At 40.8% G+C, this 24614-nt stretch overlaps 1 protein-coding gene across 1 annotated transcript in view; it reads left to right on the top strand.

Annotated features, from left to right (window-relative positions):
- The window catches only part of NBAS (neuroblastoma amplified sequence), a 1239997-nt gene that overhangs the window by 902885 nt on the left and 312498 nt on the right, over positions 1 to 24614 (top strand). Inside the window, exon 48 of the mRNA XM_029595926.1 lies at positions 1238 to 1327. Coding sequence (XP_029451786.1) covers positions 1238 to 1327 — 90 coding nt within the window. The remainder of the gene's footprint in view (positions 1 to 1237; positions 1328 to 24614) is intronic.

The raw sequence follows: 24614 nt of genomic DNA, 5'->3' as shown, positions 1-24614 counted from the left end.
CAAAGTTACTTTTGCTATGGATGAGGTGTAAGTCTTATTAAAACTGTTTCCAGGGTATTTGTGAAGTGTTTGAGAGGTCTGGGTTAACTGGGGGAAGTGCGGACCGAAGAACCAGGAGGCTTTGGAGGACCTAGTTCTAGACTTGGCAAACTGGTGGATGAATTAGTGAAACTGGTTATGGCCTTGACATGCTTCTGCTATAAAATTCCCTCACTTGTGAGCTTCAAAGCCAACTTATACTGCTGTGCACACACAAGCTTAAAGTTGAAAGCAAACATTTGCACGCCAGGGCTATTTTATATGTGTGCCTGTGCACTAGTTTGAAAGTTACTGTCCCTATTTTTATTAGTCCTGTTGATTTAGAAGATTTTCTTAAAGGCAAGATGTCATCTGCGATATGAATTACAATTAGGAATGGGTGGAGGATGGGTTGTTGAATTTTTGTTATATTAAGATAGTGTAGCACTCAAGTTGTGGACTAAATGGCATTTTTTATTTCTTTTTTCCCCTATATTGTATTAACAAGGGGGTTATCATATAGATGATTTACATTTTAAGTCATTTGTTTGGATGTATTTGAATAAATACACCTCCAGCAAAATAATACTCTCAATTTAAATTAATATAGAACTCTATCTGTCTTTTTTGCAACTATTTCAGAAATTCCTTTCTTATACTAATGCCAGTGGAACACTCCAGGGTATTGCTTTATAATGAATATTGTCACTTTCCAGTTGGTTTAATATTATTGTTAATATTTATGGACTGCTGTAATTGTGCATAGAACTGCATGAGAAAATGAACTTGTGCCTTAGGCATTAAAATGAAAAGTATTGAAGGTGTCACTATCCAGAATAATTTAAAAAAATTACTTCCTGACATGCGTTATTACTTAACCAAAGGATACTTATAGGTTTAATGTTGACCACTTTCATGCTAAATTAAAGGTCCTTGCTTTTTCTAGCCAACAGCTATTTGCTGGATAATTTTTAATATGCTAAGAAATGCAAAGACTGTACCATTTTTCTTTTGTGTATTGACCAACTGGGAGCAAAATAAAAATGCAGGAGTAATAAGACAACAATGAAGTTTTTAAATAGAACTACATGGTCAATAGCACTGTTGCTTTATAGTTAATGAACCATGTCAAAACTGTAGGTAGGTTTCTAGAGCTATAAGATGGTAATGATGTAAATACAAGTCTTTTATTTCTTGTTTGCATTTTTTTTTATAACAGTGGAAATGAAGCTGACGTCCCTTTGGCAAAAGAGCCTCTAAAGGTCCTTGAAGACATTGTATCAGCAGTACACGCCAGTGTTGAGAAAGGGTAAGAGCTTTTTAGGTCAGATAGTAAGGCAGCTGAAGACCATTTTATTAATATTAATAGCATAGAATCTTTTCTATCAAGTTCCTCTCTGTATCAGTAACATCCCTCATTCCAAACACCAGTTTACTTGTCACATATTTAACCTGTTATAAATTATTGACTTCAGAAATGTTGAATCATGAAAAAGAGACTGTAGAAAATTACTTTCCTTATGTTAATGAAATTGATTCCCTTTCATTTCAGGTCTTCAGGTCTACTAATTTTATTGTGTTGAACAAAGTGCTACATTTTAAAGACCTGATCTTTTCTCCCTCTTGTTAAGTATTTTTTTGAGTAGTATAGAGCAGGGTTGTTCAAAATACAGCACATGGCCCAGAGTTAGACCCGCTAAAAGTTTCCATCTGACCCACGGAGCTCGGGGGCTTGATGACAATTACTTTGGCTGTTCCCTCAATCCCCATATACTTCTGCCTCTGCCAGCAGCCCTACACCAGTCTCATCCTGTGCTTACCATGAGGCAAGGGGGAAGGAGCCACTAGAGCCAGGCAAGCAGCAAAGCAAAGCCAGAGTCCTATGCGCTGAGCGTATGGACTGAGCCTGAGTAAGTCCTCTGACTTGCCTGCTGTACAAGTACTGGGTTGGAAGGAGGCAGAGCCTGCTCTTGTTGCGTCTGCCTTCTAGGTCCTGCTCCTGTCTACAGCCAGTCAGATGACATCCCTTCTGCAGCCTTCCTCTTGGTTCATGGAGGGGATGGTGTGCAGCAAAGCATACTCTTGTTTACCTGCCCAGTGCCCAGGTTGTCTTCTAATTCTTTCCTGCTAATCAGTGAGTCATTCCTCTCCTGCAGGTGTCTGCTTGCCTTGAGGTACCCAGGTGTGGAGCTTGCAGCTTGGATTTGATCTCAGTACCTCCTGCCTCTCAGTATGGTGGGGGTTGGGAGCATGGTACTTTGTGCTGGCAGCCCAGAGAAGAAGGGAAGAAGCTCGGGGGGTGGGGGGGGGGGGGTGGAAGTAGGCTGAAAGAAGGGGAAGAGCAGCTGGGGATGGAGAAGATACTTGGACAGAAGCTCAAAGTATCTTCTTTATAGTACCTGAATGAAATCCACTTTGAAATGCCGAAAAACAGAATATAAAGGAAAAGGAGGGGAGGAACAGCTGGAGAATCATAAGTGGAGGGAGGAATCAAAATAAGAAAATAAAGGCCTTATTTACTAGACTTTTTTCCCAATAGAGACTGAATGGGAAAAAATCCTTAGTAAATCAGGCCCTATGTCTAGAATTGCATCGTAACTTAAGAGTATGTTTCATGAAAGAATGGTTATTTTGATTGATAAATTAGAACTGCAGGGCAGGGGCCATCGTGTCCATATCAGTCTGAATCTCAACTCCATCATCCGCACAAAAGAATAGGGTCAATCAAAATAATTTTTCTTTTCATGCATACTTCTTGGCTTCTTAAAATTTGCTTTGCTCGTGCATGGCCCACATATGGGGGTGATTTTGTACGAGCAACGCTTTTAAAATCTAACTGTGAGTCTCCATGATATGCAAATTTATCTCATGCAATATTCATTGCGGATGTCCTGAAATCTGGATTAGCTGTGGGCACCCCAGGACAGGTTTAGGAAGCCCTGTTCTACGGAAGATACATATTGAGGTCCTTCATTCTTATATCAAAAGGCTTTTTGTGCAGACCCCACACTATTTTGTTAACCTTTCTCATGACCATCTCTAGGCTCTATGTGTCATTTCTGAGGTACATCATCTAGAACTGTGCACAGTTCTCTGTGTGGCCTCCACGATGATCTGTAAAGAGACTTTATCTCCACCTTTTTTCTACTGATTATGCCTCTAACTGTGCACGCCAGCATTCCTCTGTTGCAGGCTCTCTGTGCTATGCAGATAAGCCATAGCATGCATTGCTAAATTAGTTTGAAAGGATGTAAGCATGTATGTGCTAAAAAGAGTGCGTGCACACATGTAAATAAAGGAACATCAGGTGGAAATGAGGTTTTAGCAGGTGCATGCTAAATTGTACAGTATGCTCTTTTCTATTCACTATTTAGGGCAGATTTACTGAGGCCTAAAATGTAACACCTGCCTCAGAGTAAGTATTAACTTTTTAGCAGGCACATTATTTCAAGGATTTGGCTGTTAACTGGTTACTCTGGAGTTTCCTAATGGAAGAAATGGGATTACTAGAGCAGGGAATGTTGTGTGAGGTGTGGCACAGAAAACAAGAGAGAGAGGAGGCAGAGTAGAACGAGACAAACACTTGAACACTTCTAAACAAATTCCATATTTATTGAGGGAAGAAACTTTATCTTCAAATCTAAAATTTTTCCAACATTGTTTACTATACAGTGCATAATGTACAATATTTTCACTCTTGTAAATTGAAGCCTTTCCTACAAGTTCCACTCAGCTTTCATGATTGTGGAGATGGCTGCACTGCATGTCATGCTTACTGTTGGATTATCTGAACAGTCTACAAGACAGGTGTTGCAGTAGAAACAAGGCTACAGCAGACGATCTCTAAGTCATTCACAAAAGTCATTAAATGGGAACCAGGAGGAATGTTCATGAGATAGCTTCTTCCCACATACATACTGGATGACCAGCTGTTCAATAATTGGTCTATGACTCTCTGAGATGACTGCACCTGTATGGTAAAGAATGGAGTGGATGCTTTGGAAGCACAGAGGACGGCACACACAGTGGTGGTGTCAGCCACTTAAACTTGCTTGGCTGTCATATGATGATGTTTATTGCTATGATTAGTGTTTCCAAATGCCATTGCAGGTGTTCTGATGCTTCAATATGAACAATTGTCCATGTGCCATTGCTGCCCCTATAATACAAGTTTCTCATAGAAGAATGATAGTTGGATGTCAATGTCAGCCATTTGGACATCAATTGAATAGATATGTTGCGGCTGGCTGTGGCTCTTCCTAATGCCAGTTATCGTCTTCCTTGGCAGATAACTGAGGCATTTTTTTTTTGTCTGCCTTTTTCCTCTTTTGGATGTCTCTTCTCTTCGTTCACCTGACAATGAAATATCCCTAACCATGATCATGAAGGAGCTACAAACCTAAAGGTACTAATGACAGGCAATCATGATGCAACCAAATAAATTTAAATGGAGGTGGCTTTCCTTCCAGTGCCTGTTTCTAAAGAGAGAGATAATGAATCCTTGTTAGAATGATCTCCTTGTCAGAAGATACTAGGACACTGCTGTAGAACAAAGATAAAATTCAATGAGATGGAAGGTGATGATCAAGGAAAGGTTGTAGAGACATTTCTGCCAAAGCTACTAGATATCAATTTATGAAGGACTTTGTGATTGAAGGAGAGCATTGCATGCCTTTCCATAACACCAGCCCAAGATCAGTGGTGATTTGTATCTTGCAGTACCCTTAATTATTGTAAATCCTGAAAAATGTCAAGGCACAGGCACCTTTACTTTAGAAAGGAAAGATAAATGTGGCTGTAGTGGGTCTACATAAAATCAAAGCACAGAAAAAGTTGTTGTTTCTGGCAATGTGATAACTAAGAAATGTGAAAACAAGGTTCAGATTGTTCTGAACCATGTAAGTCACTGTGAATAATAAGACCAAAGTGTTTGAGGATTCTGAATAACTGCAAGGTTATATTGATTCTCTTTCAGAAAATAAATGCTGACTTGATGATTTATATGTGCAGAAGGAGGAGACATGGAGAATACAAGAGCGAGATGATATTTTATATACTGTTTTGCTGGCTAAGATACTATGTGCTGATATTTGATTTGTACTGTTATAATCATAGTGAGTACCTGAGAGATTTAGGAAGAGTTACTGTGAGTTGTTTTTATGACACTTGTACAGTTTGAGCATTTCAGTTCTGCAGGCAGATGTTTTTATTGTGAAGTTCAGCTTCGGCTTCCAACAGCAGCTGTAAAATCAGCTCCAGGCTAGGTTCTATCTCCAGCTCCAAGGTGGGGTAAAAAGAGATTGTTGGGTAACATGGCTGCAACTGTTCTTGTTACTCCCATGGCATGTCTGTACATCAGAAGAGCCTAATGGACCTTGAGGTTGCGGTATCTTCAGGCCTCTGAAGACCTTCAGGACTGCATCCAGGTCACCTTGCCATTTCAGGACACACTGTACTGGTGCCAGGAAAATTTCAGTTTGGTTCAGCGTGTCCTCTTCCAATTTCTTCTGATTCAAATCGTCCTGACTATGAATGCATCTAACCTGGGTTGGGGGGCTCATGTAGATCTGCTTTTCACCTAGGGCTCTTGGTCCACCCTGGAACATGAGTATAAGATAAACTTCCTCGAGCTCTAGGTGATACAGTAAATTCTATGGTTTTTCAGCGATCCACTGACCAACAAAGTTATCCTGGTCCAGACAGACAACAGAGTGACAATGTTTTACATCAGTAAGCAGGGAAGTGCAGGCTTGTACCTTCTATGTCACGAGGCAGTCCAGTTGTGGAGTTTGGTAATCTCTCAGGGGATGGTGCTCAGGGCCATCTATCTGGCTGGTGTGGAGAATGGGTTGGCAGACAGACTGAGTTGGTCCTTAAGAGCCCACTAATGGTCCCTGGACCAAGCAGTAGTGAATCAGATCTTCCACCTCTGGTGCATCTGGGAGATGGATCTATGGAAAAGAAATGTCCCTCTCTTTTGCTTCATGCACAGGGCACACAGCAAGCTAACCTTGGATGCTTTTGCCCTTCATTGGGGCCAAAGACATCTATACACATATCCTTAGTTTCACTAGTAACAAAGACTTTGTTTAAACTCAGGAAGCACAGGGAGACCATGATCCTCATAGCCTTCTATTGACTGAGACAGATCTGGTTTCCACTCCTTCGAGAGATGTCCATTCAGGAACTGATCAGACATAGTTTTCCCCAGATCTCATCACTCAGGCTTAGTGCAGGTTGAGACATCCCAATCTCCAGTCCACCAAGAAGTCAAGTGGTTGATTCTTCAACCACTTGACTTGTCAGAGAATGTGTCTCTGGTCCTCTTGGCTTCCAGAAAGCCTTCTACTAGGAAATCTTATGGACTGAAGTGGAGGAAGTTTGCTGTGTAGTCTGATTGCGAGGTCTTGGATCCCTTCTCCTTCTCCACACAAAAACTGCTTGACTGATTCTACACCTTTTGAAAGCTGGTCTTAAGACCAACTTGGTTAGAGTTAACTTTAATGCAATTGGTGCCTATCACGGTGTAGAAGGTAAGCCTATCTCTGTACATCCTATAGTTGTACATTTCATGCAGGGTCTGCTTCATTTGAAGCCTCCCCTCAGACAACTTGCTATTTCCTGGGTCCTCAGTATGGTTCTGTCTCAGCTTATGAAAGCTCACTTTGAGCCACTGAACTCCTGTGACCTGAAGTATGTAATCTAGAAGGTCATCCATTGTACCTGAAGACTGGAGGATAGCTAATGTAACCCCAATATTTAAAAAGGGAACCAGGGGCGATCAGGGAAACTACAGACCGGTTAGCCTGACTTCAGTGCCAGGAAAAATAGTGGAAAGTGTTCTAAACATCAAAATCACAGAACATATAGAAAGACATGGTTTAATGGAACAAAGTCAGCATGGCTTTACCCAAGGCAAGTCTTGCTTCACAAATCTGCTCCACTTTTTTGAAGGAGTTAATAAACAGGTGGATAAAGGTGAACCGGTAGATGTAGTGTTCTTGGATTTTTTCAGAAAGCGTTTGACAAAGTCCCTCATGAGAGGCTTTTTAAGAAAACTAAAAAGTCAAGGGATAAGTGGCAATGTCCTTTTGTGGATTACAAACCGGCTAAAAGACAGGAAACAGAGAGTAGGATTAAATGGACAATTTTCTCAGTGGAAGGGAGTGGGCAGTGGAGTGCCTCAGGGATCTGTATTGGGACCCTTACTTTTCAATATATTTATAAATGATCTGGAAAGAAATATGATGAGTGAGATAATCAAATTTGCAGATGCTACAAAATTGTTCAGAGTAGTTAAATCACTAGCAGATTGTGATAAATTGCAGGAAGACCTTGTGAGACTGGAAAATTGGGCATCCAAATGGCAGATGAAATTTAATGTGGATAAGTGCAAGGTGATGCATATAGGGAAAAATATCCCATGCTATAGTTACACAATGTTAGGTTCCATATTAGGGGCTACAACCCAAGAAAGAGATCTAGGCGTCATAGTGGGTAACACATTGAAATCGTCGGTTCAGTGTGCTGCGGCAGTCAAAAAAGCAAACAGAATGTTGGGAATTATTAGAAAGGGAATGGTGAATAAAACAGAAAATGTCATAATGCCTCACCTTGAATATTGTGTACAATTCTGGTTGCTGCATCTCAAAAAAGATATAGTTGTGATGGAGAAGGTACAGGGAAGGGTAACCAAAATGATAAAGGGGATGGAACAGCTCCCCTATGAGGAAAAGCTGAAGAGGTTAGGGCTGTTCAGCTTGGAGAAGAGATGGCTGAGGGGGGGATATGATAGAGGTCTTTAAGATGATGAGAGGTCTTGAAAGAGTAGATGTGAATAGGTTATTTATACTTTCGAATAATAGAAGGACTAGGGGGCCTTCCAGACTAATCGGAGAAAAAATTTTTTCACTCAACTCACAATAAAGCTCTGGAATTTGTTGCCAGAGGATGTGTTTAGTGCAGTTAGTTGGGTTCAAAAAAGGTTTGTATAAGTTCTTGGAAGAGAAGTCCATTATCGGCCATTAATCAAGTTTACTTAGGGAATAGCCACTGCTGCTATTTGCATCAGTAGCATGGGATCTTCTTAGTGTTTGGGTAATTGCCAGGTTCTTGTGGCCTGGTTTGGCCTCTGTTGGAAACAGGATGCTGGGCTTGATGGACCTTTTGTCTGACCCAGCATGGCAATTTCTTATGTTCTTATGTCCACGTTCAGTTTCCTAGTTCAAAGCAAACTGTTTCCTCTGTAAATGGCATGGCATCTATTTCTCTACTATGTGTACTCATGCCACCTATCTGTGATTCTTCTCAGATCTTTTAGGTAAACATTGAACTAAAGTATTTATTTCTGCCAGGTACTTGTGACCCAGATTGGCCACTGTCGGAGACAGGTTGCTGGACTCGATGGACCTTTGTCTGACCCAGCAGGGCACTTTTTATGTTCTTATGATGTGTGTTTTTTTTGTTACTTTCCACACATTCTTCTTTCTCACCTTTCAGTCTTATCCCATCTTACAAAAATATTGAAAAGAAAGTCTCTTCACTTTGTTTGCTACTTAAACTATTTTCTTTTATTTGTTTGCTTTTCTAGCTACATTCCCTACTTCTCTCAATCATTCCAAATCATGTTTGCCCTCTTCTTTCCTTTCTACCTTTTTCAGTGCTAATCTTTTTGTTCTTACCTTTTCAGCTACTGCATTTGAAAACCATATAGTAGTCATTTTCTGTTACTTTTATTAAATTTCCTAATAGAAAAAACTTCTGCTTTTAATATGACTGCTTTTGAATTAGCCCATTGTTCTTCTGCTTCCAGTGCCTCCCTAAGGTACTATCCTATTCTAATGATGTTGCTGGTTCTGAAGTTCTTGACCCTGAACTTTGTGTGGCCCATGGTTGCCTTTGATTTTATATCAAACCACTCTGAGGTTTGACTGGTTACCTACTATGACAGTCAAACCGCTATCTCCATTTGTAAATATCAGGTCCAGTATAATCTCCTCCCTTGTAGGTTCTGATATCAGTTGCTTTAGGAGTGCCACTTGACCTGATCTTTGCTCTCCTCACCTCTATGCAGTGAGAATGCTCTAAACATCATCTATCAGATCCCCTACCCAACAATACCCCCTCCCACTACTTTCATTGCAATTTTGTAGGTGTCTTTCACTAAGTCTCTATCCAGTTCTACTGTCTGTGGTAGAGTTCTATTGATCATTCCAATATTAAAGGAAGTTCTATTTCCACTTTTTAAGTTAATCCACATTGCCTTCTTATATTCCCTGGCATTTCAGTTGCTATATTTTGTAGAAATAAAAATCAACAAACCATTTATGAGACCTTTTTTTATTGGACTAGTTTTCCATATCTCTGCAGAATGAGCTAACGACATGCTGCTCATTTTGGTCTGATTTGATAATGGATGCATAACTCTCTTTTTTTTTTTTAATTTATATTTTATTAAATGTTTTAAACAATTTAACATTGTAAAAAAAACACAGGAAAATACTCTGTTTTAGAGCATTACATCATATCAAGCAATGTTGTTATCATATACAAACAAAAACAGTAATATTTGGTCCACATTACGGGAGGTTTCTCAAACAAGATAATAAAAATCATGGTAAATCTGTAATCACACCTTACAGATAAGGAGAGTATAACAAATTATTGCAGTTCCATTACTCAACCTAATTCTTTGTCCACCAAGAAGGACTCTAAGTGGGAAGGATCTTGAACAATAAATTTATTTTTCTGATAAATCACAGAGCACTTGCAGGGAAATTTTAAACAGAATGTTGCCCCAAGAGCTAACACTCTCTAGATTTTAAAGTCAAGAATTGTTTACGCCTAATTTGAGTTGCTCTGGCTACATCAGGAAAAATTTGGATCCGTTGTCCACAAAAATTATAATCTTTATTTTCAAAATATTTTTGTAATACCTGATTCTTATCTCTCTCTCTCTACAAAAAGTTACTAATAAAGTTGACCTTTGTGAAATATCATCTGTAGAGGCTTCCAAAAATGATGTCAAATTAGGAGTGTGTTGGACAACGTCCATATCCTCTTGGCCCTCTTGTGTCCTTACTCTAGACTTTGAAATATAATAAAGCTTAGATATACCTGCTTCATCAATTGATGTAACAGATAGCACTTCAGTAAAATATTTTTTAAGTAATTCAATGGCCGATATTAATCTGGTTTCAGGAAAGTTCAATAACCTTAAATTTCTACTCCAATTTTGATTTTCCAGCATTTCCATCTGCCTATGAATCACTACCCCATCTTTTATAAAGGAATTATTTACTTCCTTAAGCAAATCAATCTGGGTAGACATAGTATTAGTTTGTTCTTCTAATTGTACCAAACGATTATTGTGTCTCTCCATTACATTTTTAATTTCTAGAGTAGTAATTCTATTTTGAATTTGTCACGATTTTCTGCAGGTTATCTAAAGACATCCAAACATCCCGTAGAGTAATATTCTGAGGAGCTATGGGTGTGATGACTGTTTCACGCAGTCCCGGGTCCAAATGTTCCCCAGCTATTTCCAAATTTGAGGAAACGTTAGTCACATCAGTATTAGTTTTCACCAAGTCTCTAAGTCCAGGAAGATTAAACTGGGTAACTGAAGCAGACTCCATATTAGGTTGAGACAACTGCTGTGGCCCCTGAGCTTCAGGAGATCCCGAGGAAAAAGATATATCAGGAATTATCCTTTGAGTGGATTGACTTACCCCCCCCTTGCGATATGTGAGTCCATCGGTCCCCTCACAGGCAACCCTGGAGAGGAAGTCCAAACCTTCACTTTTCTATTCCTGCCCTTAAAAGCAATATGAAGTAGAGGAAAATCTTTCCGGAGGGGTGCGCCACTTTGGCACGCGGCTTAGGCTGTGCGCAGATGGCTGAGCGCCGTAGCCAGTTCAATTTTATAGGAAACAAAGTCCGTCCCCCACCGATGACCTCATGGGGGGCGGGGCAGGCAGGTCCACGTTTCTGTTTCTCCGACTCCAACCCCAAGGGGGTTGAAGCCCCGAACTCAGTCCCGGCCAAACCCTCTCACGAAGAGGGGTCTCTCTTCCGAAATACCTCCAAAACAGCACCGTAGCCAGTTCAATTTTATAGGAAACACAATCCGTCCCCCACCGATGACCTCACGGGGGGCGGGGCGGGCAGGTCCACGTTGCTGTTCTTCCGACTCCGACCCCAAGTGGGTTGAAGCCCCGAACTCAGTCCCGGCCAAACCCTCTCACGAAGAGGGGTGTCTCCTCCGAAATACCTCCAAAACAGCGCCATAGCCAGTTCAGTTTTATAGGAAACACAGTCCGTCCCCCACCGATGACCTCACGGGGGGCGGGCAGGTATGCGTTGCTGTTCCTCCGACCCCAAGGGGGTTGAAACCCCGAACTCAGTCTCGGCCAAACCCTCTCACCAAAAGGGGTCTTTCCTCCGAAATACCTCCAAAACAGCGCCGTAGCCAGTTCAAATTTATAGGAAACACAGTCCGTCCCCCACCGATGACCTCACGGGGGGTGGGGCGAGCAGGTCCGCGTTGCTGTTCCTCCGACTCCGACCCCCAAGGGGGTTGAAGCCCCGAACTCAGTCCCGGCCAAACCCTCCCACGAAGAGGGGTCTCTCCTCCGAAATACCTCTGGAAGCATAACTCTCTAAGGCTACTCACAAAGACGTTATTAACCCAGTAAAAAAGTATCACTTTCAACTTGCTTATTTTTTGTTTCTACATAACCAAATGCATTAATGTGGCTAAAGTGAGGCTTTTGTGGCTTTGGTCCTAAGGGTAAAGATTATTAAGGTGAGTCGTTAATCATAAGGGAGAGTTTCAGCCAGGCTGGAGTTCTCATAACTTATACCCTGCTACTGATGTTAAATATTAGTTATGGATAAGTTTATTAATTGATTTTTGCTGATTATATTTTTATGTTCATTTATTTATTTTTTGATTATTGCAGGGTTTCTGAAACATATACTTGTGACCCCACAACCTGTCAGGTTTTCAGGTTATCCATAATCAATGTACATGCAATATATTTGCATGCACTGGAAAAACTCTATGTGCTAATTTCTCTTATGCATACTCATTGTAGATATCCTGAAAACCCAACTGGCTATGGACTTCCCAGGACAGGTATGGAAAACCCATAGGGGTAGATTTCATAAACTTGCGCAAACGCGTACTTTTGTCAGCGCACCAGATGTGAACAAGAGTACGCGGGATTTCAATAGATACGTGTGTAGCCGGGCGTATGCATTAAAATCCGGGGTTGGCGCGCGCAAGGCTGCCCAAAATCGGCAGCTTGCGCACGCCGAGCTGCGCAACCTGCCTCCGTTCCCTCCAAGGCCGCTCCGAAATCTGAGCAGCCTCGGAGGGAACTTTCCTTCCGCCTCCCCCCACCTTCCCCTCCCTTTCCCTACCTAACCCACCCCCCTGGCCCTATCTAAACCCTCCCTACCTCTGTTGCGAAAGTTACGCCTGCTCAAGGCAGGCGTAACTTTGCGCGCGCCGGGCCAGCTGCCGTGCGCCATGTTCTGGTCTGGGGGCTGGTCCGGAGGACGCGGCCATGCCCCCAGGCCGAAACCATGCCTGTGGCGCCGCCCCCAGATGGCGCGCCGGCCGTGTCACGCCCCCCCGACTCGCCCCACGATGACGTGCGGATCGCGTCACGCCCCCCCCCCCCCCCCCAGGAAAGCCCCGGGACTTTGCACGCGCCGGAATCCTATGCAACATAGGCTCTCGGCGCGCGCAGGGGGCGTTTGGGCCAGGTTTTCGGGAGGTACGCGCATATCTTACACGCGTACCCCTTTGAAAATCTGGCCCATAGTGTACTGGATTGTGATTGTTGAATTATATTTGCTGTTTGCCCATTTGAGTAGTATTTTATACTAGAAAGGCAGGCTATAAATCAGAATTGTATTGTTAGAATTAAGGCTTCTGCTTATCAATTAAAACTGATAAACCTTGATAACCCCTCCTTCTTGGATTTGAAAATTGTGTTTATCGTTTTAACTGATAAGCACCTTAATCTGACCTCCCTTATCAGCACAACTGTTCAAACGTCTCCTCCTTTGATTCAGGACTGCTGCATCTGATCTAACTAAACCGTTTGGCACACGGTTAATTGGAGTTCTTGTAGTTCCTATACTCACTACAAAAGTGCTGTAGTACAGGGACTGCCGGGGCTTAGGTTTAGTGTGAGTTATGCCTTTTAAAGAAAGCAGCAGCCCCAGTTAGAAAAGGAGCAGCAGAGAAGAATCCGAAGCGATTGTGAGTGCAGAGCCACTGATGGCAGTTATTTTGGTGGGTGGGGGGATGACATAATGAAAGCAAATAAAGACCAAATGATCTATCCAGTTTGCCCAGCAATTTGCTTATGGTAGTAACTTTATCCAGAGAAGTTGACCTTTTTAATGATTCACAGGTAGGGTCTAATTGTAAGCCAATTGTTGGGGCAATATCTTTCATATGTGTAAACTTGGAGCTTCTACAGCACAGGGTTTGAATACTTATGCAAGAAGCATTTTTCAGTGTTTTTTGTTTTTTTTTTAAATTTTACAAAAAATGCAGAGAAATAATGAATTGTGACTTTGAAAATTTACTTTAGTAGAATACTGATTTGCAATAAACAAATTGACTGGAACAATCTGAAGAGTCTTTTGTAATCCATACAAATCTGCTGACCTTTCAAGGGGGTTGAATAATTTTCTACTTCACTGTATATGGAGTGCTACTCTTTCCCCTTTCTGCTTGCTCTGTCTCTCCTGAACAGGGACGGTGGGAGAGACACACAGGCCGATTCAGTACGGTGTGATTGGCCGAGCGCACCATTTAGTACCCGTCTGGCTGTGCGTTTTCAGCGCGCGTCTATTACCCTTATACTGTAAGGGGTAATAACGCCTTGAAAACATGCGGCCAAGCTTGCGAAAACTAATAGCGCTAATCACATTCAAATGCATGTTGATGAGCCTATTAGCTAGTCACCGGGGATACTGAAAGTAAAATGTGCAGCCAAGCTGCACATTTTACTCTCAGAAATTATCGCCTGCCCAAAGGCAGGCGATAATCATAGACAGCACCAGGAAAGTGTACAGAAAAGCAGAAAAAAAATGCTTTTCTGAACACCCTCCAACTTAATATTATAGTGATACTAAGTCGGAGGTCCCAAAAATAAAAAAAAAATAAAAAAATCTGTCCGGTCTGCAGGTTCAAAAACAGACGCTCAATTTTGCTGGCTTCCGTTTTCCGAACCCATGGCTGTCAGTGGGTTCGAAAATCGACGCTGGTAAAATTAAACATCAGTTGTCTGACCCGTTGACAGATGCCACTTCCGCTAATAAGGAGGCGCTAGGGACGCGCTACTGTCCCTAGTGCCTCCTTATTAGCGCACCACCTCATTTAAATAGAGAATCGTGCACCCAGGAGAGGTGCCTGGGGGCACGTCAGGAGAGCGGGCGCTCAACACGGAGTGCCCGCTCTCCCGTGCTTTATATTGAATCAGCCTGACAGAGGATGGAAAGAGAGAACTGGCCAGGAGAAAAAAATGACAGTTGAAAAATGGAAGGTTTCAAGAAATAGAGTGGGGAGAAGGCAGGGGAGACAAAAGAGGAAATGGAAACATGAAGAGGAGGTGGTGGTGGAGGAGGAGGGAAAAACCGGAAAAGAAGAAGCAAAATGGGTGAATTTGACACCTAAATTTTGTTGTCAATGAGACATTGTCCCACTTACAGGCCGATACAGTACAGTGCGCTCCGACAGAGCGCACTGTTAACCTGCCCTTGAATGCGCGTTTCCCCTTACCCCTTATTCAGTAAGGGGCAGAAAACGTGCGTCCAACCCGCGGCACCTAATAGGGCCCTCAACATGCAAATGCATGTTGAGGGCCCTATTAGGTATGCGCGCGGGATACAGTAAGTAAAATGGGCACACTCTGCCGGCACTGGGAAAGTGCACAGAAAAGCAGTAAAAACTGCTTTTCTGTGCACCCTCCGACTTATTATCATAGCGATATTAAGTCTGAGGTCCCGAAGGGTGTAAAAAGTAAAAAAAAAAAAAAAAAAAAATTTAAATTGGGCCGGCGGCTGTCGGGCCGAAAACGGGACGCTCAATTTTGCCAGCATCCGGTTTCCGAGCCCATGGCTGTCAGCGGGCTCGAGAACAGACGCCAGCAAAATTGAGCGTTGGCTGTCAAACCCGCTGACAGCCGCCACTCCGGGTCAAAAGGAGGCGCTAGGGACGCGCTAGTGTCCCTAGCGCCTCCTTTTTTCCCATTTCTACCGCACCACCTAATTTACATACTGAATCGTGCGCACCGACAAGTGGCCAGTGCGCGCACCGGGAAAGCGGGCGTTTGTCCGCTCTCCCGTGTTTTTACTGAATCGGCCCGTTAGAATATTTTCTGATATGCATACTGAATTTTTTAAAGGAGAATGTGTGCTGAAATTTTTATGAACCTTTTGTTAGATGAAACTGTCTTGTTTTCTCCCTGCTAATATACCTCATTTTCTTTCTGTTCTGTGAAACAAATGTTGACGATATTTAAATCATCATGGCTAAATTTAGTTGGTTTTTCACTGAGGAAAAACTGAACTGCGCTATCCTTTAAACTACACAATTAAGTGATCAAAAGCACTGGCACACTGACCACATACTGTACCCTAAGCTGTTGAGGTCATGGATTTCATATAGTAGGTGAGAATATTCATTTATTAATAAGAGACACTCTAAGTACTTAACGTGTATTAAAATTGATGCACTCTCTATGTACAAAAGCCACAAAACTGAAAAGTGCATTGCTTTCCTCATATGCCAGCATGTTATATGTTAACCCTTGAGTTATATGCAAAATAGGTTCATAGCATGCTAATGACCTCATTAATCATTAGTACACCATGTACAGTGAGCCCCAGAGCAGAAATTAGATTTCAAGCATATGTTAGCACTTCAATTTTGATTTCGTTTAGAGTCTGAAAATTGTCATCGCTCTGTTCAGCTAAAAGTATGTGCAGGGTCCCATATCACCTATACATTTAACTGGATCGAGGGGAGATGTTCTTGGGGGTATATTTGCACTAGGGTTGAAAAACAATGCTCATAGGTGGGATTTTCAAATCTGTGTATGCTGTTTTCCAGGAAAGATCTGCACACAAAGTAGAATATAAATGAAAAAATACAAGTACAGAGAAGAAGCAAGTGCAAAGTCCGACGGTCTTTTGTACTCATTGGCAATTTTTGAAGGGACAATGCCATATGCATTTTCCCTTTGAAAATTAGCTACAAGGTTTTCTACCCTTCTCCTTGGCAGGATAATTGAAAATTTCTTCCATAATACTCTGCCAATCATTTGTACCAGAAACTGTCCTTTTGTTGTGAACTAGTGTTTCCCTGTAAAGAAAAATCAACTGTGTTAGGAGAAAGAAGACAATTTTAGCCTAAATATATGTAAGTTGAATTTCTGGTATCGATTTTGTATATTTTATGGATGTTTTTAATTGTGTTCCCCTTAGCACTAAGGATAGTCCGGAATTTACATGTTTTAAATAATAAATCTGTTGGCGAAACATGGAGAAAATACCAATGCTTATTGAATGGAACAAAGAAAGTATACAAACATAGCATCACTTCAGTTTTAGTTGTGATATAAACATAGTTTTAGTCTAATAAGTGCTTAATTAACAGGTTTTTAGTTTTTTTTTATGAGTTACATACCTGTGGAAGTAACTTGTACTTCCCAGCAATCTATAAATACAGAATATCTTTTTTTTTTCTTTTTAAACGCCAACAGAATTCTTTTAAGAGAAAATAAACACTGAGGAAATGTCACTATATTAGGAAATTAATAGAACAACTTTGTACTCTGTGATATTGGTATGATTGCTTTTCTATTACTTTTTTTTTTTTACTACAGTCTTGTCCCCTATGTCTGCTAATATTCTCTGAGTAAATTTTGATTCTTGGGATTATTTTCCTATTACATTACTGCTATTGCCAAGAGTTTTAATTATTATTCACAATAGCATGACTATGCTTATTTCTTACTTCACATGTGTATACATTATTATTCTGTTGACACCTATTCATTATTGCACTATTTTTATTTCTGGCTTTCCCATTTTCTCCATTTGCGCACTTCAGCCTATCAGTATTACAAATGAACATTGCCAGCTATACTCTCCTTTTCCTTCCATTGTTTACTGTAGTATTAATGTGCTGTTAGAAATAATACTTTAATGATTTTTGTATATAGCATGAAGAATATCTGAGATTATAGGATTAGCCGTGTGTTTTCATCAAATTCAATCATTTTCCAAATACTCATCTTTAGATAATTATTTGTGGTACTTTAGCAGAAGCCCCAACTTTGTGGAAAAGACAATTATTTCCATTCCCCGGGTAAAAATTCTTTCCTGACCAAAGAAAAGTCTCATGTTACAGGACATTTTACCCTTTATTTCTACTGCAGAGTCTTGAAAAGCAGATTAAAATTCTAGAGGATGGGGACTGACTCTGTGGCAGTGACGCATTCTACCACGCAGAAAACCTGGATCAATTCCTAATCAGGTTTTCCACTCCTAGTGTCAGGGCTGGTGGTGCTGACGAATAAGAGCTTCTTGAGTAGAACAGCATTTCCTAGTTGATCTTTCTAAAATTAATTTTTGTAATTTTTCAGAACAGGTATTTTCCTTTAAAGCTGTTGTGGTAGTCTAATGCTGTGCAAGCTGTCTTAGGCTTTAAAAAGGGGCTGAAAAACAGAACAGTCTAGACTCCTGCCTTTCTCCACAAAAATGCTTTATTCACAGTGAAGCAAAACAATAACAGTAATATCCTGCTTACTTCAGCAGCATAAATCAAGATTTTCCTACATTCACAGTCTCAGCAGGATATCTGTCTTCCCCCACCCCATGGCCTTTCTGTTTCCTTCTGGGTCTGTTCTCTTAATTCCATGCTTAGGGAAATGCCCTGGGACCAGGATTCCCTGTGCCTCAAAGTGGACCAGGCTAAATGTCTGGTCCTGATCTTTTAAAAGGGTCTTGATATACACTCCTTTACATACTTTCACCCCTAAGCTTGACCACCTCAAGTCAAGCATTTGCCCCTACCAGGGTTACCTCCCTGGAACGGGAATCATCTTCTCAATTTCCCCTGGCTGTTTGATGCTTTACCTCTTTCTTCATTATGAGTAAGAGGGAAGTTGGATTATGGCCCTCAAACCCAGGGACTTGACTTCCTGTCTACCCGCTATTGCCGGGCAGATCTGACTGGCTCATCTTCCCCCAAGTATTTCCAAATCTATCTGGGTTACTCTCCCCATCCTTCTGGCAAAGCTATAGGATCATAGAGTGCCTAGGAAATGTTGTTGTGGTCTTGAACACTTTAAATTCGCTCATGTAAGTTCAGCTCTTCTAATGGGAACATCTCCAAGAGATGTCAATTGGTCGAGCTAGTTATAAGCTAGGCCCAGAGAGCCTCAAACTCTGGATAATTGCATCCCAAAGCAACTGGGTATGGGAGCCTGGGAAATACTCCCATTTCTATGCTGGCCTATCCAGCTGGAGTCATCAGTAGGACTTGACTGATTGTGTATTGTCAGTGGTGATCATGTATACAGGCAATGATTATATTCTTATGGTTGATCTGTACTGTTCTTTATTAGCTCTCTCTAAATGAGAGTTTTTACTCTTCCTGAGTTGACCGGTGCTTGTATACTGCTAATACTGGTAATCTATTGTTTCAAAGCTGTAAACAGATTTGGATTATGAAAACAAGAGTGATATGTGAAATTAAAGACTTAAGCTTTTTCTCTGAGTATATAATTTGTGTGCTAATGTATATCTAGCATGATATCATTGCATGCATTTCTAGCTAACTTCGAGCCTTGTAAACTGTGCCAAAATATGGACCAGTCTGTACTGAAATCAGCATGAGTTGGTAGCTTGTAGTTTTCACCTTATTGAATATATTCCAGTTTGGGTGATTCTTTGTCACATTGTTAGGTAAGGACAGGCAGATGGATGGAATGAGTATTGAAAAAAGGCACTGGAAATATTCCTCAAAATCTGAATATAAAAAATATATGTATGACCATATATTTGACATGGTTTTCCTTCCTATATGTGCTTGTGTTTGGATGACTTCCATGCTTCAGTTGTAGATTGTAATTAAAAAAACACCATTATGAAAATCTGGATTCCTCGTGGACCATTTCAGCATTAGTTTTATGAGCTGTTTCAATAGTTCATTTTCTACCTCAGATTCACAAGTATAAGAAATAATCACAAAAGTATTATGACCTTATTAATATTCAATTACAAGAGTATTACTGATGTCAAATGTATTTTTCTGTATTTTTTTCATTTGACAAGAATTAGAATAGAGTATTTAATTTAAAATAATGTTTGAAAGTTCTCTCTGTGGAAATTGTATAATGTCACAGCACAAGGTAATTTTTCTTGATCACAGATTATGCTGAAAGTGTCAGTTGGCCTCACCACCTTGCATATGAGAGTGTATATTATACAGTATTTTGAAGATTTTGTTGTTTGCCTCCTTTTTTATTTTTCCTCAAAATAGCAAACATGTATACAATCTTGAAAGACTTATACAGTTAAATAGATCATAGGAAAAGCATTTTGTAAAATAAATGAGTAATAATTACAAAAATCAAATTTTAAAGTTATAAACAAAGAAAGCTGTGTTTATATGCTTCCAGATAGGTATCTAGCACAATATTATATGCCATATACCTTTCTATGGAGTACATAACATGTATTTTCTACATAATTTTGAAGCTGGCATAGTGTGATGTGGGGAGTAGTCTCAGGGTGTCTGTTGGGCTTTTTTCTAGAGTTAGAATGGGCACTTTCACACTGCAAATCTTAAGATGTATAAGGAGGTGGAGTATTCTCTCTATCCAGGGGTTTTATGTTTACCAGTTACCTCTACTCACATAGAAACATAGAAATGACGGCAGAAGAAGACCAAACGGCCCATCAAGTCTGCCCAGCAAGCTTTCTCATACTTATCTGTTACTCTTGGCCCTTATTAATAACTTTTTGGTTTTAGTTACCTTCCGCCCCTGCCATTGATGTAGAGAGCAGTGCTGGAGCTGCATCTAAGTGAAGTATGTAGCTTAATTGGTTAGGGGTAGTAACCGCCGCAATAAGCAAGCTACCACGCTTATTTGTTTACCCAGCCTGTGCAATTCAGTCCTTGTTGGTTGTTGTCTGAATATAAATATTATTTTCTTCATCCCCCCTGCCACTGAAGCAGTGAGCTGTGCTGGATATGTATTCTAAGTGAAGTATCAGGCTTAACTGATTTGGGGTAGTAACCACCGTAACAAGCAAGCTACACCCACGCTTATTTGTTTACTCAGCCTGTGCAATTCAGTCCTTGTTGATTGTTGTCTGAATGTAAATCCTTTTATCTTCATTTGTGTCCTCTCCCCTAACACAGCTAAGGGAGGTTGATAATGGTGCTGTCCAGTTTAAGGATACTGTTAATGTCATTCTCCAACAAACTGTACCATGCTTGATGATCTGCAAAGCCCTCCTTTGCTAAATACTCAGTATGTGAGTTCTCAAGCTTTCCTTGTATCAAAGCTCTGTCTGAGGGTTCTGATCCCTTAGCATGCTACTAATTCTTATTTTCCGGTGCCTAATACTAGCTTCCCTTAGTAGCTGATGGGAAGGAGCCTGAAATCCCATGCTTTGAATTTACCTGTGTCATTGACCACAGTGCTGCTAGTTCTTTCTTTAAACTCAGGAAACGCAGCAATGGACTCATCCCTTTACTTAACACCTTGGTGCTCTCCTGTCGAGGTCTCCTAAACCCCTTGTACCAGTTCAGCTCTCCAATAATCATTTCAGCAAGCTGCAATTTATTTAATCTATTGTTGTTTAGCCTTTAACCATAACTTTATTTTATTTAATTATTTATTCATTCATTTTTATTAACCACTCAGGCAGGGAAAAGCTAGTCTGTGTGATATATATCAAGTTTAAACAGATCAATTCACAACTCAATAAAACAATACATAATAAAACTACAAAACTTACAAATTACAAATTTTTTAAACTAAAATAAAATTAATTAAAATTACCTCCCCTAGGGCAAAGAATTAGAACATTCAGATCTAACATGAAAGAGCCAAAATTTCATCCTCTTCTGACAAAGCAGATAATTTGGCTCCATCCACAACTCTCTTGGTGCTGCATTTCACAATTCAGGGCCTATGATGGAAAAAAGCCTCTTCCTAATTGTGATTCTCAATGCCTCCTGAACTCTTGGTACATTAAATAAAATCTATGATGCTGAGCTAACTTAAAGCATCTTTCACAAAAGTTTGAGACAGCTCCACATGTAAGCTCCCCACCAAGCCAGGGATACAAAAAGGTGAGATAGAAATCACAGTGCTGCTGGTTCTTTCTTTACCTTGCTCAGAAAAAGTTTTAGAATCCAGCAGCCTTCCCAGACTACTTGGTAACAGACATTCACCTTCAGCAGGGAGCCATCACTGGACGCTTTGACGCGTGTGATACTAGGACCCAGTGAAGAGACACTTACGGCGTGTGTACGTATCTGTGCGCATGCTTCGACGCACATCGGCGGGAGAGTCAGGTATCCACTTCAATGATGATGTCATACACTCAAGACTAGTTAGTCTGCCTTGAATTGAATTCATTGACTCAGCAAGAATGTCTCCTGGTTTCTGTTCCTCCTGGTTCCAGGCTTCTGTCTTGCTCAAGGCCTCCAGCCTGGTTCCTTCCTTCAGCATCAGCCTGGTTTCTGCCTTTGGTGTCAGCCTGGTTCCTGTCTTCAGCTTCTGCTTGTTTCTGTCTTCTCAGTCTTCAGCTTTGCTTCAGTCTTCGCCTGTGGCTCTGCTGCAGCCTTCAGCTTTGCTTCAGTCTTCGCCTGTGGCTCTGCTGCAGCCTTCAGCCCTGCTTCGGCCTTGTCGCAAACCATCAGCCTTGTCTCAAGCCATCAGCCTTGTCTTAAGCTGTCAGTCATGTCCTTGCCTGGCTTCAGCCACAGCCTGGTCTTTGTATAGACATTTGGACTCAGTCATAGTCTGGCCCGAGTGAAGACTCGCTCATCTGCCACTGGCATGTGTCTCAGGACTTTATCTTCAAGGCTGTGTCACGGCAAGAGGGGGCTCAAGCATAAGCAGTTCCTTATAGCTTGCTGAGGCCATGAGCTTGGTGAACGCGCCCCCACAATGTGCCATTGCTGCCTTGATCACTCAGATGCAGGAGCAGAAATTAATTGGCCTTCTGCACCTGAAAAAAGATGTTGAAAGAAATCAGGGATAAAAAAAAGAACAGACAGAGGGTAGAATAATGAATGTTTAAAAGTTCTCTGTGTATGATCCCATATTTTTAGAGTGAACCAATAAAAAGATGATGTTTACCTGGTATCTGAGAGCTCTGTAATGGGTGAAAGTTAAGTAAGAGAGTTTTAGGAAATGCACAGCAGACTTCTCAGTAACCAATCAATAGTCTTCTAAAAAGGGTATCAACCACTGTTTAAAGTAAATCAACTAGACAACATAAAATAATTTACGCAAGGTAAAACCTACCAGGCCACCCCTCTCCATGGATTACAGGCTTTTTATTCTAAAAACATTTTGAAATTGCTTGGTTAATGTACATGGCTGCAGACTTCAGATCTTAGGCAGAAAGACTCGGAGACATGCCATACAGTGGAGAGAATCACTTTGGAGATAAGGCCAAGGAAACCATTTTGACCCAGTCCACAGCCACTTCAGACTCACCCTCCACTTCTAGGAGGATTTGAATGGGAGTACATAGGAGACATTATCCTCCATCTCTTCAACCCATTCAACAACAGGGACCTTGCTCTCATCCCAGGCAGCAGAGAACTCAAAAGTCACAGCCATCATATCATTCCAGCCAAAACCTGAGACGGGGTATATCTGTATCCAAGAGAGCATAGCCAGGGTACCAGTATCCATTTAAACCTGTCCTCCTGTCAAGGGGAAGGCTGAGGTTTTACGGAACACCATATACCCAGAACTACCTCACACGTGGATTCTCTGCGTAATCAGAAAAGATACAGGTTACACCTTTTGGAAAGTTGCCAAATTGACCACAGAGAAACTCTTACTTTCCTTTTCAATATTAGAAACTGCTTCAGAAGGAACTTTTCTCCCTTATAAAGGCCAAAGCATTTAGACTGTTCCACCAGAGGAAAGAGGGCAGGGATTTTATGCCAAGTACTTCCTGATCCCAAAGAAAACATTGTGATTCTGTCCTATCCTAGACCTATAGACTTTGAACAGATTCCTAATGACTGAAAAGTTCAAAATAATTTCTTTGGGCACCTTGATTACCTTCAGAGAAAAAATGAGATGGCTGTGCTCCCTCAGTCTAAAGGAATATTGGGTGGTGTTTGATGTATTTGTTTTGAAAAACTGTATTGCCGTTTAGTACATTTCTTCTTATTATTGGATGTTCTATTTGTCAGCTGTTTGAAGTATTTTCTTTTAGTATGATTTTAGTATTATAATGTTGTTTTTTAAATATTTGTTTATTGCAGATTTTTAAAGTTAACACAAAACCTGCTTAACTCCGAAGTAGGAGAACAAACTGTGTAATACTTATTTAAGAAAACAAGTTGAAGAAATCAAACGACAAAGGAAAGGTCTCCATTCTTAATGGTAATGTAGGGGGACAAGAGCATTAATACAAAAAAATAGAAAAAAAATACCAAAGACTAAGCATCAGATAACATGATTAACCTCATAAGCATGTGTTGTCATGGTTTTGGAGAGTCAAGAAAAAGTCTCAATTGGGAAGATTCAAAGTAAACATATCTAGCATCTTTAAATTTAAGAATACATTTACATGGATAATGAACTAAGAATTAAGCATCTAAAGAAAAAGCTTCTTGCCTCATTGAGAAAAATTTACATCGAGATCCTGGGTTACTCTAGCAGGGTCTGGATAAATCCAGACCTTCTGGCCTTTAAATATAGGGACAAACGGTTGCGAAGAAACAACCTCAGGACCATATCCCGGTCCTGGAGAAACACAAAGAAGGCAAGAATGTGCCTCTGTTGATCACTTCCACTGCCGAGTATTCTAGGAAATCAAGCAATGGCTTTCTCAGGTCTACATGGCTATTAGTGATTTATGGACTATTCCTCCAGGAACTTCTCTAGAACTTCTTCAAACCCAACCATGCCAACTGCTTTCACCATATTCTCTGGCAACAAATTCCATAGTTTAATTGTGCACTGAATGGAAAAATACTTTCTCCAATTTTTAAAAAATGTCTACCTATTAGCTTCATGGAGTGTCCCCTAGTATTTATTTATTATTTATTTATCCTTTTAAATACCATCGTTCCAACAGAAGATCACAATGGTTCACATAAATTGCATTTGATTATATTGTATAATATAGTAGTATATTTAAAGATAAATAACCCGTCCCATCCCACTTAGGATTTTATGGATGTTGTGTTTAGCAAGCCAAGGGCTCCTCTCATCAGGATCCCAGCAACCACATGCCGCTGTTGCCACTCATCCTCTAAGTATGGCAGAAGGCTGCGGCAGGATGCCTCTGTT

This window comes from Rhinatrema bivittatum, chromosome 3, assembly GCF_901001135.1.
Source record: "Rhinatrema bivittatum chromosome 3, aRhiBiv1.1, whole genome shotgun sequence".
Taxonomy (NCBI): Eukaryota; Metazoa; Chordata; class Amphibia; order Gymnophiona; family Rhinatrematidae; genus Rhinatrema; species Rhinatrema bivittatum.
The sequence above is the reverse complement of the archived record's forward strand: the minus strand, read 5'-3'. Positions and strand labels throughout refer to the sequence as shown.